General features: G+C 61.2%; 3 protein-coding genes across 3 annotated transcripts in view; 2 read left to right on the top strand and 1 right to left on the bottom strand.

The window, feature by feature from the left end:
* The window catches only part of VDAG_05812 (NAD-dependent deacetylase sirtuin-4), a gene marked incomplete at both ends in the record, with an annotated part of 1347 nt that extends 443 nt beyond the window's left edge, over positions 1-904 (top strand). Inside the window, one exon of the mRNA XM_009655209.1 lies at positions 89-904. Within this exon, the coding sequence (XP_009653504.1) occupies positions 89-904 (816 nt within the window). The remainder of the gene's footprint in view (positions 1-88) is intronic.
* An 88-nt stretch (positions 905-992) lies between these two features.
* Positions 993-1701, bottom strand: VDAG_05811 (uncharacterized protein; the record flags this gene model as incomplete). Its single annotated transcript, XM_009655208.1, has 2 exons — positions 993-1159; positions 1245-1701. 2 exons carry the CDS (start codon positions 1699-1701, stop codon positions 993-995), a joined length of 624 nt encoding a protein of 207 aa, XP_009653503.1.
* Positions 1702-2167: 466 nt separating this feature from the next.
* VDAG_05810 (separin) lies at positions 2168-8731 on the top strand (the record flags this gene model as incomplete). The annotated part of the gene is made up of 1 exon (XM_009655207.1): positions 2168-8731. The coding sequence occupies one exon, from the start codon at positions 2168-2170 to the stop codon at positions 8729-8731; it is 6564 nt and encodes a 2187-aa protein (XP_009653502.1).
* Between the last annotated feature and the right edge of the window lie 5965 nt (positions 8732-14696).

The following is a 14696-nucleotide window of genomic DNA, read 5'->3' as shown; positions in this document are numbered from 1 at the left end:
CAGCAGCAGCAGCAGCAGCAGCAGCAGCAGCAGCCTCGGCCTCGTCAGCGCCGTCATCACCCAAAACGTCGACAGCTTCCACCCGCAGGCCCACCCGCACATGCCGACCCTCGAGCTCCACGGCTACCTGCGCAACACGGTCTGCGTCACCTGCCGCAGCGAGTTCCCGCGCGATGCGTTCCAGGCCGAGCTCGCGCGCCTGAACCCGGCCTGGGCCGCCTTTCTCGAAGAGGTGCTCGCGTCGGGCGCCCTCGAGACGGAGGACCCGGACGAGCGCCGCGCCAGGGGCATGCGCACCAACCCCGACGGCGACGTCGACCTCCCCGGCGCCCCCTACACGACCTTTCGCTACCCGGCGTGTCCGAGCTGCCTCGCGCACCCGCCGCCACGAGCTGATGCGGACGGGGATGGCAGGGCTGCAGGGGCTCACGTCGTCGAGGTCGACGGCGACGGCGCGTGGAAGCCGGGCCGCAGCACGGCAGGCATCCTCAAGCCGGCCGTCGTCATGTTCGGCGAGAGCATACCGGACGAGGTCAAGGCGGCGGCCGAGGCGGCCGTTGACGGCGCCGGGCGGCTGCTCGTGCTGGGGACGTCGCTGGCGACCTTTTCGGCGTGGCGCATCGCCAAGCGCGCGCTCGACCGCGGCATGCCCATTGCCGTCGTCAACGTCGGCGGCGTGCGCGGCGAGGAGCAGCTCTTTGCCGGGGTCGACTGGAAGCAGACGGGCGAGCAGCGGGTGCGCGTCGAGCTGTCGACCGACAAGGTGCTGCCGGCTGTCGTAGAGACGCTGCGCAGGACCAACGGCGGCCCTGGCGTCAAGGCGAGGAGAGAGGTGGCGGCGGCGGCGGCGGCGCCCGAGGTGACGAGGGGGAACCATGGGGCGTTCAAAGACATGTTATCATAGGCGAAGGGCAAGAGTAGTGTAGTTTGTATTCATATTTTCCCCCCATTGTTTTTTTTTTTGACAATCCCCCGAGTTTTTTGTCCGTCGCTTAGAAGAAGCTGCCCATGCCGGTTGCTTGTTGCTGCTGTGGCTTGGGCGATTCGGAAAGGGCCTCGCCGGCATGAGCGGTTCGTAGGGGGGCCTCGGCGTGGAGCTTGGCCTTGGCGTTTGCCTTTTCTTTTCGGACGGCATCATCGCGCTCGATTTCGCGTAGAACTGTGAGAAGAAAATAGTCAGCGACGTGGTGTTGCCGAGTCGAAGTACTTCCAATCAGCCGACTCAAAGTACCAGCCAGCCTTACCATCGTCCCAGCCCTGCTCCCGCGCCGCATCGCCCGTGCCCAGGGCCCGCTCAACGTCGACCTTCTCCCCCCTCTGTATCCTCTCGACGACCTCCCGCAGCAAGCCGATGCGCACGTCAGACTGGCGCATGAAGGTGTCGAATCGCTGGCGCAGGGCAATCATGTTGATGGACATGGAGCCGATGAGCAGGAAGATGACGAGATAGAAGGTGGCGGGGTTCCACTCCTTGGAGCGCTTCGGTTTGACGCGCTTGATCATGGGGTCGTCTTGGAGTTTCTCTTGGCGGCGAAAGGGTTTCGGGACGAGGGACTTCCAAAAGTCGGTCGAGGCGACGCTGGGGAGAGAGGAGGAGGGGCGGCATGCCGGCAGGTTGCTGCGCGTGATGGAGGGGGCTGCTCGGGTCACTGTTCGCAGAGGTGCTGCTGACAACAGCGTTCGGTTGATATGGCGAGACATGGTGGTGATTCTATGTACAATAGGGCCCGGGGAGAAGAAGGAAAGGGAAGAAAAATGATGGCCAGAGGTTGAATCGGATATGAGGTGATGCTCGGATGGTTGCACTTGCAGCCTGCAGCCTCCAGACGGCAAGAAAAACAGGGTCCAAATGCCGATGGCACCAGCCACAGCATCGAAATCCCACCACACGCCCCAGCCCCAGCCACAGCCACAGTCCGTTACCCTGGACAACCGGCTCGAAAACGGTGCAGAGAGTAACAAACCGAGAGACGGTCTTGACGTCTCGACCCTGAAGCCACACATTGCGACGTCACGTCACGAGAGACTCAATTGCTTCTGCTCTTGGTACCTCTTCCATCTTCATTGCTCGCAGTTTCTGGGCCCAGGGCCTCTGTTATCAATTATCTCTTCTTTGTTTCCCTTGGACAGTCCTCTCCACGACGGCACGCCCCATGACACGACGCACATGACTTCCCTCCAGAACAAGGTCGACGCCGTCAAGGCCGCCATCACACCGACAACAACATGCACCTCTGCGACGACAGTCCTCCTCAAGGACCTCCTCATCACCGAGTCTGATCATCACACATCATCATTACCACCATCAACAACAACAACAACAACAACAGCCTCGAGCAATGCCGCCAGCAAGCCCACGAGAGGCGCGTCCGCCCGCCCCAAAACCCCCTCCACCACGCGACAGCGAGCGCCAACAACGACGACGACAACGACGAAACCAACAGCCGCGCGCCAGCCGAAACCCGAAAATGACCTCTCGAGCAAGGAAAAGGCCGCCCTCGCCACCCACGTCGTCAACGCCGGCCTCAAAGCCCTCACCGAGACGGCCAAACCAGCCCCCACGGCGCCTCCGAGCCAACCACCCACCGAGCCAGCGCCGCCGCGAAAGCGCCCCGACGCCGCCGAGCCGAGGAGGGGCCTCCGACGGTCGAGCTCCATGCCCATGCCGCCCCTGCAGCCGCGCGCCCTGAACCGCGTCTCGACGTCCCCCATGCTGCCCAAGACGGCCACCGGCCGGCCGCAGTCGGCCCACGGCGGCGGCGGCGGCGGCGGCGGCGGCGGCGCGGCGCCCGCCTCGTCTTCGTCCTTCGCCGCCGCGTGCCTGCCGCTCGTCGAGTGCCTGCGCGTCGCCTTTGCCTGCCTGCGCTCGCTGCATGCCGCCGGCAAAGTGACGCTGCCCGAGGGCCAGCTCGAGGCCGGCATGTCCTCGTTTGTCACGAAGCTGCTGGGTCTCGGCCTGCAGGACCACGCGCTGAGGGAGCTGGCCGTCTTGAAGAGGAGTCTTGCACAGCTGGACGCGGCAAAACCGAGCACCAAGACGGACAAGGCCGTGGCCGCGGCTTCTCACGCCAACACACTGGCGACAAATCCGGCCCATCTTCTCGACTACGGCGCCATCAAGGCCTCTGGTGCGATTCTCGGCCTCGTCATCACGTCTCAGCTGCACGCTCTGCGACTCGTCGCGGCGGCGAAGAAACCTGCCATGATCGAAGCGGCGGTGCCCTTTCTCGGCGACCATCCCTCCTCACCGATGAACCTGCTGTCGAGATACGCCAAAGAGTCGGCAGCGGCGAAAAACAAGGCGGCGCGCCAGCTCGAGCAGTTCTCCCAGCTCATCCTGTCCCTGCCGCCAAGCGTGTCCAGCAAGGAGGATGCCCTCGCCGCCGAGAACCGCCTCAGCTGCTCACCGACGGCGGCTCTCCAGTTGCACTCTCTCGGCTTCGAATACCGCCTCTGCTGGTGGGCCATGGCCGGACACGAGGCCGACGTGGACGGCGATCTCATGCTGCCCCTGTCTCGCTGCATGGCGGCCTTCGTCCGGCGCTGCGCGACGCCCACGCCGGCGGCTTTCCAGGTCGCGCGCGGCGCCTACACGCGCATCACCGACCTCTGCGCACACCAGCGCCTGCAGCCCTCGACCTCGGCCGCTTCCCCGCTGGCGGCCATCTACCAGACCCTCGGCACCCTCGCGCAGAGCGCGCGCCTGTTCACCGAAGCCGCGACCTGGCTGACACTGGTCAAGGGCCACCTCGACCCGGAGCAGAGCTCGGCCGCCAAACGCTGCTCCGTGGCAGCGCAGCTGCTCGCCGTTCAGGCGAAGCGCGAGGACACACCGACCCAGGAGCTCGAATCCCTGCTCCAAGAGATCATCGGCGAGCTCAAGGGCACACTCAAAGGCGACTCTGCCGAGCTCGAGGAGCTCATGATCAACCTCACGGCCGCGAGGCGGTCAACCGTCGGCCTCCTGGTCCACAAGGAGTCTTCCCTACCTCGACCCATGACCGCCTCCTGTCACGACTTTGTCCTGCAGTTTCCGCACTTTGCCCTCCGCTGGATGGGCAAGGCGCCGGCGAGGGACGCCGACGCAAAACACACGATTCGCTACGACCAACGCCGGCAGACTCTCCTCGCGACGGCCACGCAGATTATGGACTCGGCCTTTGTCGTCCTCAAGGCCAAGATTTCGAAAGACGACATGCCGTGGGCCCAGCTCGACGGAACGCTACAGGACTGCCTCACGCTGCTCGAGCACCTCGGCGAGACGAACCTGCTGCAGAAGAGCGACGGCGCCAACACGTACCCTGTCAAGGTCTCCTCGCTCTACTACTACCACGCCGATCGCGTCCAGCGCGGCGGCGGCACCGAAAAGGAGGACGGCAAGGCCGTGCTGCGGCCCATCAAGCGCTCGATCGAGGCCGTCGCCGACCGGTCGCCGCGCGAAAAGGAGCGCGCCCAGCTCGTCAAGAAGCTCGAGCGCTTCTCCGAGCTCTCGCGGGCGTCTGGGCGCCTCGCCGAGGCCCGCGACGCTCGCAAGGCCATCTGCACAAACATGGTCGAGGACGGCGTCCTCGCGGCCGTCGCGGCGAGCCTCAACGACAAGGCGCCCGCCCTGGCCTGGAGGGCCGACGCCAAGACGGAGGCGCTGTCGCGCACGCTGGCCGCCATGGTCAAGCTCGACCAGGCCTGGAGCGACTGGACGTTCTTCCTCGCCGAGCTCGAGCGCGCCGCCGTGCTCGAGCACCTCATCCAGATCATCGTCTCGGATGCCGCCAAGGGCAGCGGCGGCGGCAGCAGCAGCAGCAGCAAACCGACCGGCCTCTCGAGCTCCGTGCCCGATGCCCTGCTGAGGCTCTACTCGCTCGAGCGCTTCCCCGTCCGCCGGCTGCGCACGCTCTGCCTGCTGCTCGCCATGAGCATGGGCGAGCAGCACGAGTTCCAGTCCCTGCGCGTCCAAGTCAACGCGACCCTCGATGCCTGCCGCAGCAGCGCCTTTGGCGACGACGCTTCCCTCGCCAAGTTCCTCCCCCACCACGAGGCCCATCTCGCATCCATGATTGCTCTCATCGACACGGATCCAGCGTCGGCGACGAACGATCTCGAGGCGCCTGTCGCGGCGTGGCGCGCCATGATCGCGCGCTGCACATCCGTCGACGACATGTACGCCTGCATCGATGACCCAGAGCAGCTCCTGCGACACCTTGGCTCGGTCGAGGCCTTTGCCAACCTGCGCGGCGACGACGTGCTCCGTCTCGCCGTCCTCGAACTATCCACCGACCTGACCCGCCTCATGACAAGCTCGTCCATCAACACCGTGCTCCTCAGCCACAGCGCCCTCGCCGACCACTACCTCGATCTCGGCCACGAAGCCAAAGCAAAGGACATGCTCGCCAGAGCCGCTCTGCTCGCCACACCAGACGAGTCAGAGGCGGGCCCATTGTCGGGGTCGGAAGTGGCCTGGGTGAGCCTCCAGCTGTCCTCGGTCGAGTACCACCTCGCCGCGCACAACCACGTCGAAGCCGAGGCCGCTCTCGCGGAGGCCAAGGCCGCGTTCGACAAGCAGACGACGCCGCCAAAGGGCTCCAGCCTGCAGCGGAGGCTGCTCCTCGCGCGCGCGACCTACGTGTACTCGCTCGTCGCCATGGGCAAGGGCGAGACGCACCAGGCCCTCAACTATGCCAAGAACAACGTCAAGCTCCTGTACTCGAGCTGGGCCAAGCTTGAGGCCCGCAGCCCCGCCGCCTCGCACGAGTCTTCGCAGCTGTCCATCGCCACCAGCTCCGCCGACGAGGATGACGGCGGCAGCAGTCTCCAGAAGAGCACGACAGGCAGCAGCAGCAGCAGCAGCAGCATCCTCCACGTCGCCGACGGGCCCGACTACTGGGCCCTCGCCTGCGCCCTCCTGCGGAGCATGTTCCACCTGTCGTCCGTCTATGTGCACATTGGCATGTTCCAGGAGACGCTCTACTATGCGGAAAAGGCCCTGTCGATCGCAGAATCCATCGACTCGTTGGCCCACAAGACGCAGGCGCAGAGCTGGATCGGGTCCGTGTGGATCAGGGCCAACAAGCCTGAGAAGGGGCTCAACCTGCTCCAGCGAGCGCGGGAGACGCTCGGGTCGCAGAAGCCGTCGCGGCGAGCCATGCGCCTGGCGTGCGAGCTCAGCGCCTCGTACGGTTTGCTCAAGGACCGGCAGAGCGAGGAGGAGCTGTTCGGCACGGCGGAGGCCATGCTCAAGACGCTCGGCGGCGCCGGCGTCGTCGGTGGTTCTGCGAACGATGATGTGGTGGAGAAGATGCAGAAGCTCACCCTCGACGATGCGGCTACCGCGACGAAGACCGCGCGAGCCGCCCGCACGACGCGCGCCACGAGGACGACACGAACTGCTGCGGCGGCACCCAAAGCTGCAGCCAAGAAGCCTACCACGACAGCAACAAGGACGAGGGCTGCTGCGCCCAAGACGAGAACAGCCGCCGCCGCCGACGTTGCTCCCAAGGCCACACCCAAGTCTCCCGCGCTGCAGACCTCGATGCTCATCAGCAAGGCACTCGTGCACCTCGACAAGAAGGACTGGGCGGCCGCCATGGAGCTGCTCGACGAGTCGCAGAAGACGTCCGTCGGGTTGAGGCAGTCTCTCACCGTGCAGGTCCACAGGGCGGCCTGTCTCATCGGACAAAGCCTCGAGGAGATGCTCCACGATTCCGTCTTCTCCGTCGTGCAGGAATCCACCATTTCCTTTCCTGCCGTCGCCGCCATTGCCGGCACCGACAAGCATGCCGCAGACAAGGCGGCCGCTGCCTCGCCACCTGCTAGGAAATCGCGCGCGCGAGCCGCCACGCTGCAGAAAGACGCCAGGCCCGACACCAGCTTCGGCTTTGTCGAATCGCTGCAAAAGGCGCTCGAATATCTTGTCGAGGCGCACTCGATGGCCTTCGTCACAGGCGACGGCCACCTCGTGCTCCGCATCTCTGCTCTCCTGCAGAACACAACAATCTTCCTCTCGGCGGCCTCGAACCACACGGCCAAGAGCCTGCCGCACATTGACTTTGCGACCTGTTCCATGGAGCTGGCGCGTAACGTGACGTGGCGGCGCACGCGCAAGATGATTGCCGTCGAGCAGAGCGACGCCCCCTTCAGCGACATCTCGTGGCCCACGGCCCTCGCCCTCAAAGAGGGCCGTCGACTGAGCTGCGGCGTGACGACCGACGTGGCCCGGTTCCAGCGCGACTATGTCAACATTATCCCGGCGGCCTGGAGCGTCGTGTCCATTTCGCTCAGCGAGAACCGTCACGACCTGTGCATCACCAAGCTGCAAGCCGACCACACACCCTTTGTCCTGCGCTTGCCGCTCGAGCGTGCCGTCTCGCGTGACGCCGACACGGAGGTCTTCGACTTTGAGCAGGGACACGGCGAGCTTCTCGAGGTCATCCGCCTCATCAACGAGAGCTGCCACGACGAAGGACGCGACTGGTCTGCCAAGGGAGCCAAAGCCGCGTGGTGGCAAGAGAGAGAGGCTCTCGACAAGCGCATGAAACAGCTCCTCGACAACATCGAACAGATCTGGCTCGGGGGGTTCAAGGGTATCTTCTCGCAGCACCCGCGCCGCGACGACCTGCTGTCACGGTTCCAAAAAGCCTTCCAGAAGACGCTCGACAAGCACCTCCCGTCACGGAGGCAGGTGCGCGGCAAGAAGGTCAACACGGCGCCCAAGATTACCCTCGACCCGCGCATCCTCGACCTGTTTGTCGGCCTGGGCGATCCCGCTTCGCCTGATTTCGACCTCGACGAGGCGCTGACCGACCTTCTTTACTTCGTCGTTGATATCCTGCAATTCCACGGGGAGAGGAACGCCTACGACGAGATTGACTTTGACTCCATCATGCTTGAGACGTACGACGCACTGCAGGCATATCATGCAGGTCTGAAGAGCTCGGATCCCGTCCAGGGGGCACACACCATTCTCATCCTCGACAAGGCCCTACATGCCTTTCCCTGGGAGTCATTGCCCTGTATGGACGGGCTCGCCGTCTCTCGCGTCCCCTCCATGGCATGTCTCCGCCGCCTCATTCTCGAGCAGCAAGACGACGCCGTCGCTGGGGAGAAAACGCCCGCGGGCCACACTATCTCGGCGAAGAAGGGCACCTATATTCTGAATCCGGGCTCTGACCTCCCCAACACGCTCGGCACTTTTCAGAAACCTCTCTCCACCCTCGACGCCACATGGTCCAGCGTTGTCTCGCGCACCCCCAGCGAGGCCGAGTTTGAGGCTGCGCTCCGCGATTCAGACGTGCTGCTCTATTTCGGTCATGGTAGCGGTGCACAGTACATCCGCAGCAAGACCATTCGCCGCCTTGACAAGTGCCGCGCCGCGGCGTTGCTCATGGGCTGCAGCTCCGCCAGTCTTACGGAGGCCGGCGAGTTTGAGGTCCACGGCCCCGTGTGGAACTACATGATGGCGGGGTGTCCCGCTGTTGTCGGCACGCTGTGGGACGTGACGGATCGGGACATTGACCGTTTCGCTGGACGGCTCTTTGAGGAGTGGGGCCTCATGGTCAGGGGATCGTTCCCGGTTGACAAGTGGTCGGCCGGGCCAGCGAACCTAGACGTCGTCGCGACAAGGTCTGTTGTGGAAGCTGTCGTGAAAGCGAGGGATGCGGTGCGATTTCGGTACCTCACGGCCGGGGCTGTCTGCGTGTATGGAATTCCCGTCTATGTACGACCAGACACGCGGTGATCTTTCTTGTTTTTCTGCTTCTACGTGTATTCTAGGTAGTAGGACTGTACGTATTGCGAGGCGTTGATCATGGCACTTGGGAGGGCATAGAGGGACTGGACAGAGCATAGCGTTTTTTTCTGTTGTTTGCTCCAAGAATGAGGAGACATGACGTTGCCACTTGACAACTTTGGTGCCTTGGCCAAGAATTGCCCGCTTGAACGGGAAAATAACAGCTAAAGTCCGCTCGGACACTGTGCCTCTTCCTTTTGGCGTTGCTGCGCCGCTGCTGTGTTACTGCCGTGTGCTTGGGCGTGGCTACTCTTGTGGTCAGGTTCACGCTCGTTCACCGCTCTATCGGCGATGTAAAGGGAGGCGGGCATCAGGCGCGGCGTGTGGCGAGACTTGGGCACCGCCAGCGGTCGAGATGCGATAGGGCCATCGGTCGGAGATGACCGTGTTTGGGGAGTAGGGATGCGACGTGGGAACCAGCTTGGTGGGGTGATCGATCAGGATCAGGGATGACGCTCGATCGTGGAGGGATGCACATGTAGCTTTGGTGTTCTGGTCCATTGCCCCTGGGGTTTTGGGCTGTCTGCCTGCCAAGCCCTAGGACATTGATACTTTGATACTTATTCTCCTCCGAGTCCGATGATTGTATTTGAGCAGAAGATGCAAGCCCGACGCCGCGATGACGCTAGGGGAGCAGTGCCGCGGGACCAGGACTACCCCTGACGGACACGGTGATGCCACGAAGGAAGTTAGATGATGGGCCAGCCCAGCAGGGCCAACACCGGGGGATTCGAGGATGGATGGCGCACAGCGGGTGACTAGACTCCCGCTCCGGCGCTCCTCCCAGGACGGGCTCCTCCCAGGACGGACTCGAATGTTACAGTGAATGGCCATGACAAGGGCGGCCAGATCAGCGCCGAACAGAGGACAGATATTAGGTACTCACAACGAAGAATTACGCCACACTCTTGGGCGGTCACCCCAGATTCATCAAGGGCTTTGCCGTTGATTGACCTCGGCTGGAAGCGAAACGAAACCGAGCAGGGGTATACCCTAGGCTGCGGGCGCGTGAGAGGGGAATAGGTATAGCGGCGAACAATAAGGGGGGTGAAGCCATGGCGGATGTACACGCCAGGCCTCCCCGGAGTCCGGAATGGGTGTCATGCCGCGTTCATCAATCTCGAAGGTACTGTAGTGTAGCAACTGTACCATCGTTGCTGGTGCTTGCTTGTTGGATGCCTGAGTCTCCAAGGTTTTCTGTGAAAAACGCTGCCCGAAAATTGATCGTCCACATGTATGTATGCACTCAGGCATATACATGTACCTGCCTTGCAACCTTGTTCCAGATTGACCCATTGCAGACCTATCTCCCAGGCTTCGTGGGTTCGCAGCGTTCTGTCCCCGAGTTGCAGCCTATGGCAGGGAGGTTCATTCGGCCAGATTAGTGACCCAGATTAGTGACCAAAGGCTAGTCTCAGCCTCTCTCAGCTTTATGTACATCGACCTGATTGGCGCTGTGTATGAGTTGGTCGGACGAGATCGAACGAGCCTGTTGGACAGGTGGAGGGGGGAAGAGCGTTCACAGTGGAGAAGACTTGAGACAAGGGTGCGTCTATTGTCCCTTGACTGGCGTTATTCTGTTGTCGATCCAGTGTGATGCATAACCCATGGGTCCTGGCACGCATGCACTTGTTACCAGTCAAAGCCATTATGGTTTGTCAGTCTTGTTGATCTTGTGTCAGCGGTTGTCAAATGACCGCAGTGCGAAGCGAAATGGCGTTGCACGACGAGGCGTCGCCATGGAGTGCTGCTCAAACGGCTCCCCTACCCTCCGTACCGAATGCCAAGCCTCACGCTTTTGGTGTGTATTGAACATATCTTGGCGCTGCTAAGAAAGCTTGCCAAGATGCAGCATGAAGCTGCGGTCGCCAAGGATCGTGAGGATCAAGCACGGCTTTGGATTAGAATACGTTGCTGGAAGCTGTCACACTGAATCTGAGGTGTTCTGAAGCAGCAGGCAAGGATGATCACACTCAACGCCACAGCCACAAACACACTGCCCTCGTGATTGATCGACTGATGGACCAAGTGGAGTTGACGCCGTGACATCCGATGGTCGAGTCGAGTCTTGTAGGCGGGACGGGAATCTGGACGTTTGCCTTGGCAACCTTATACCATGTAGTATGATGCGATGCGCGTGCGCCATTGCGGATGTATACATGTACAGTTGGCACTGTACGTATATGGCGGGTTGTGGTTGACTAAGTCTTGGTAGCAAGCATCGAGGCTATACATGTACCTACCTCTACCTAGGGAGCGTAGGGGTGGTGGTTTTCCTGGTACGGAAGGGACGTCAAGAGAGCGCCAATAAAGCCAATGGTGTAAAAGAGGTTGGATTGGTGAAAATATCCCGAGATGCGCGCAGCCGTCAGTCATGCAGACTGGCTGAAGAAGACGTTGACCCATGATCACCTCGACGCAAGGTCAGGCAGCAGAGAGAGAGAGACCGTTGTCAGGCAGGCTAGTAGACGGAGAACACCAAACACGACTTTGTTGATGACTGACGGCGTTGCGACGGGATGTCGGCGCTTCCGCTCTGCTGCGTCGCCAGGATCCCATCTGTCGATGCGCGGGAAGCAAAATAGCGGAAGCAAAAAAAGCGGAAGCAAAAAGCAGCCGAAGAGGCAAAAGCATTGGCAAGCAATGGGGCTAGCAGCTGCTTTGACAGGTTGACAGGCGAGCGCCTGAGTCAGTGCCGCGCACGCGTGCTTGCAGGCTGGGCTGAAGAAGGTTTAAATTTAAGCCTGTGCTCGTTTGAAGTGGTCTGGCCCAGGCAAAGGCCTGTTTCTGGCTTGGCAGGCATGTTCGTGACCCTTGGCGGTCCGTGGGTGTGTGCTTGTCTTGGAATTGCGACGCCTGTCTCTCGCTCGCTGGCTATGCTTTGGTCAATGGAGGAGACGACCGTGGGATCTGAGCTTTCTCCAAGCGAGACACGCAAGTTGGGGAGCAGAGAGAATGGGGTCATTGATCTGCAGCTGGTGGATGATGGATGGATGGCTGGTGAAAGCTCGGTGAAGGCAATACGGTAGCGCATGGGTGCTGGACGTACTGTACAGTACAGTACGAAGGTGTGTTTGGAGGTTGGAGGGTTGGAGGGTTGGAGTGAGTGTTGGAGACACCGGAATTTACCAGACCACCCCTGGAGCCTGGATGCACACCACCGCTTGCCAATCATCGTCACCCAGGATCCCCAGGCAAACTTGGGCAGGTAGTCTGCGTCACTGGTCACCTAATGGTCCGGGCAGCGAGTGCCAGGGTGGATCTTGTGGAAAACCGCCGAAGGTCGAGTGGGGGCGGATGACAGAAAAGGCCAAGTGCAGCAGGAGCATGCGGGTTGAACGCAACAAGAGCGGGGATGCTGCAGGGATCGGCCAAACCTTCTTGCCCTTTTCCCAGGTGCCAGGCAGGTTCCTCCTAATGTGCCTTCCCAGTGCCAGAAGCGTGGCGTGGCCTTTCTCCTTCCCGGCCCATATGCTAGCCAAGTCTGGGTCTGCCGCCAGTCTGGGATTCTGGGACTCTACGTGGGTACGTACTGTACAGCAGGCAGGCAGGTGTGCCCCTTGGCATCGCCGACAAATCACCAAACCTCACCTGCCCTACTCCTGTGTGACATTCCTCGACGTGGTAGCGCTTGCCTTGCCTCGCTTGCCTTCTAGTTTGATGGCACCTTCCTTGCCTGCCCGTTGAGGCGACCCCAACCTTGTTCATTTCCCTGGGCACATACCTGCTGTACATGTACCTGTACATGTACCTGTGCATGTACAAACCTTCCAGGCCAAGCGAGCGTACAAGGTTAAGCTAGAAGATGCCATACCACCTCGCGTGAATGGCAACCTAGCAGATATCCGGGCGTCTGGCATCATCACTTCACACATCGACATTCGATTGTGCTGCTGGCCGCGTGGCTTGATGAGGCTTACATGGTACATGTACCTCCGGCCTTTCCAAGAACATTCCCCTGGCTCTCTTTTCGCATCTTCTTCGCGACACCAGTGGCGCGACTAGCGACCACTGGCTTGCTGTTCAAGGGGTACCTCGAAGCCCTTCCATCGCATTGCAGAACTTCGCTTAGAGCCGTCTTTGATGGGCCACCCGACTGGCTCCATTTGTGTCAATCACTCGGGTTCTAGGTCCAGAGGCTTTCTATCTTGGCGCCCGGCGCCGATCCTATGTGCCCAATGCCTTTCGTCACGTTCATGCCTCGACGTTCGGGATGTGGGCGGCTCGAAATAGCTCATTCCGTTTGCTCAAGCTGTTCATTGGCACAATTTGGAAGAAAAAACCCCGTTCGAGTCTCCGGGGCCACACCAGAGGACAAAGCGTACACTGCAATCCTGGGTACCGACGATCCCTTCCAGCAACAGTACAGGCGGACGACGCGCACCGAAGCGCAATCTTGTCAGGCTCGCCGAAATAAACCCCGACAACGACTTGTCTTCTCACGACATCCATCCCACGCACCCACCCTTGTTGTGCCTGATCGCCGGATTCAGCAGAGTAGTCGTCATCGCCGGTCGATATTGAACTCAACGCAACCCGTCCCAAGGGTTGGCGCGGACGCAGCGGATGCGATGCGATGCGATGCCCGATGTGCACCACCAGCCCTAGGCTTGACGGGGAGGGAGGGGGGACAGGCGGGCAGGATGCTCGGAACTTGCCTCTAGGAGGCGGCTTGGACGGGCCACTGCCACGCTCCGGCCGCTTCGCCTCACCATGTTCCCCTCCACCCATTGGACGCCTTGCCCGTCAAAACGATGTGAAATACGCCAGGCCCCTGAAGGCCGTCACCCTGGAACTGTCTCTGACTTTACTGGGCACCCTGGCAGCCTTGGGAGGGGGCCATCTCCTTACCTGCTGGTGCTACCATGTAGCTGTCGACGCTAGTATCAGTACAACAAGGGGGAATGGTACTCGAGCGGGAAAAATGGAGGTTTCCGTTCCTATCAGACCCGACAATTACAGCGCGATGTGGCTGTGTTCCCCGTTGCCCCGTCTCCCTCTGCTCCGGCTCCCTGGAGGATTTCCGTTTGAGTCGGGAGACACCTGGTCGTCTGAAAGATGATGCCTAAATTCACTTGGCATCGCGATTTCCACCAAACTCAGATAGGGCCGGCGTTCACGTCTTGCCAGAGTTAGGCACATGCTTGGCATGAACCCGCGCCTCAAAACAGGCGCCCGGCAGCCCGGATCGACCCCGTCCTCTCCGTTGCGTTACTATGCGCAACCCTGGTGAAGCCAGGGGTGGGTGGCATTCACGACATGTGGGCCAGGATCACACCCAAACACCACACTGCTATACCACCTTCGCCATGCAGTGTACATAGTACGCAAGCACTGGGCCAAGAGCGTGCCTGCTTCTACATGTACATGTACCAGGTTGAAAGCCGACGGCGGCTTGCCATCGCCTCATTTCAATCAATTGTTGCTCTCCCGTCACCTGTGTTTCCCCTGCCGCCACCTCCAGCCATGCCGCGACGTCTGCTTGTCACCTCTCCGATCTCTAATCGACCTGCTGTTTCTCGCTCTCATCGTTGCCCCTCCATCTGCTTGCCAAGGCATGCTGTGCTGAGCCAAGCCAAAGCTGACCCAGCTCTGCCTCACGTCCCGGCACATCGTGCCCGCTACTGCGCCGTCGCGAGACTGACTCCCCCAGTCCGGACCGGGACAGACCCCCGTTCTGACCTAGGTTGTCCTGGCTTCACAGTGTCGTCGACCCAAACAGCCAGGCTCGGGCGCACCCCCCCCACCCCCCACCCAACGCATAATTGCCAAAAGAACCCATCTTGCGGCGCTGAAGAGCAGCACAAAACTATAAAGGGGAAGGGGGGTTAGTGATCAAAAAAGTAATTTGTAAATAAATTTTTTGTTATTGATGCTGCTCGTTAGCGCCTTGAACCGGTAGGCTCGTAACAAG

Source organism: Verticillium dahliae, genomic scaffold, assembly GCF_000150675.1.
Source record: "Verticillium dahliae VdLs.17 supercont1.11 genomic scaffold, whole genome shotgun sequence".
Taxonomy (NCBI): Eukaryota; Fungi; Ascomycota; class Sordariomycetes; order Glomerellales; family Plectosphaerellaceae; genus Verticillium; species Verticillium dahliae.
The sequence above is the reverse complement of the archived record's forward strand: the minus strand, read 5'-3'. Positions and strand labels throughout refer to the sequence as shown.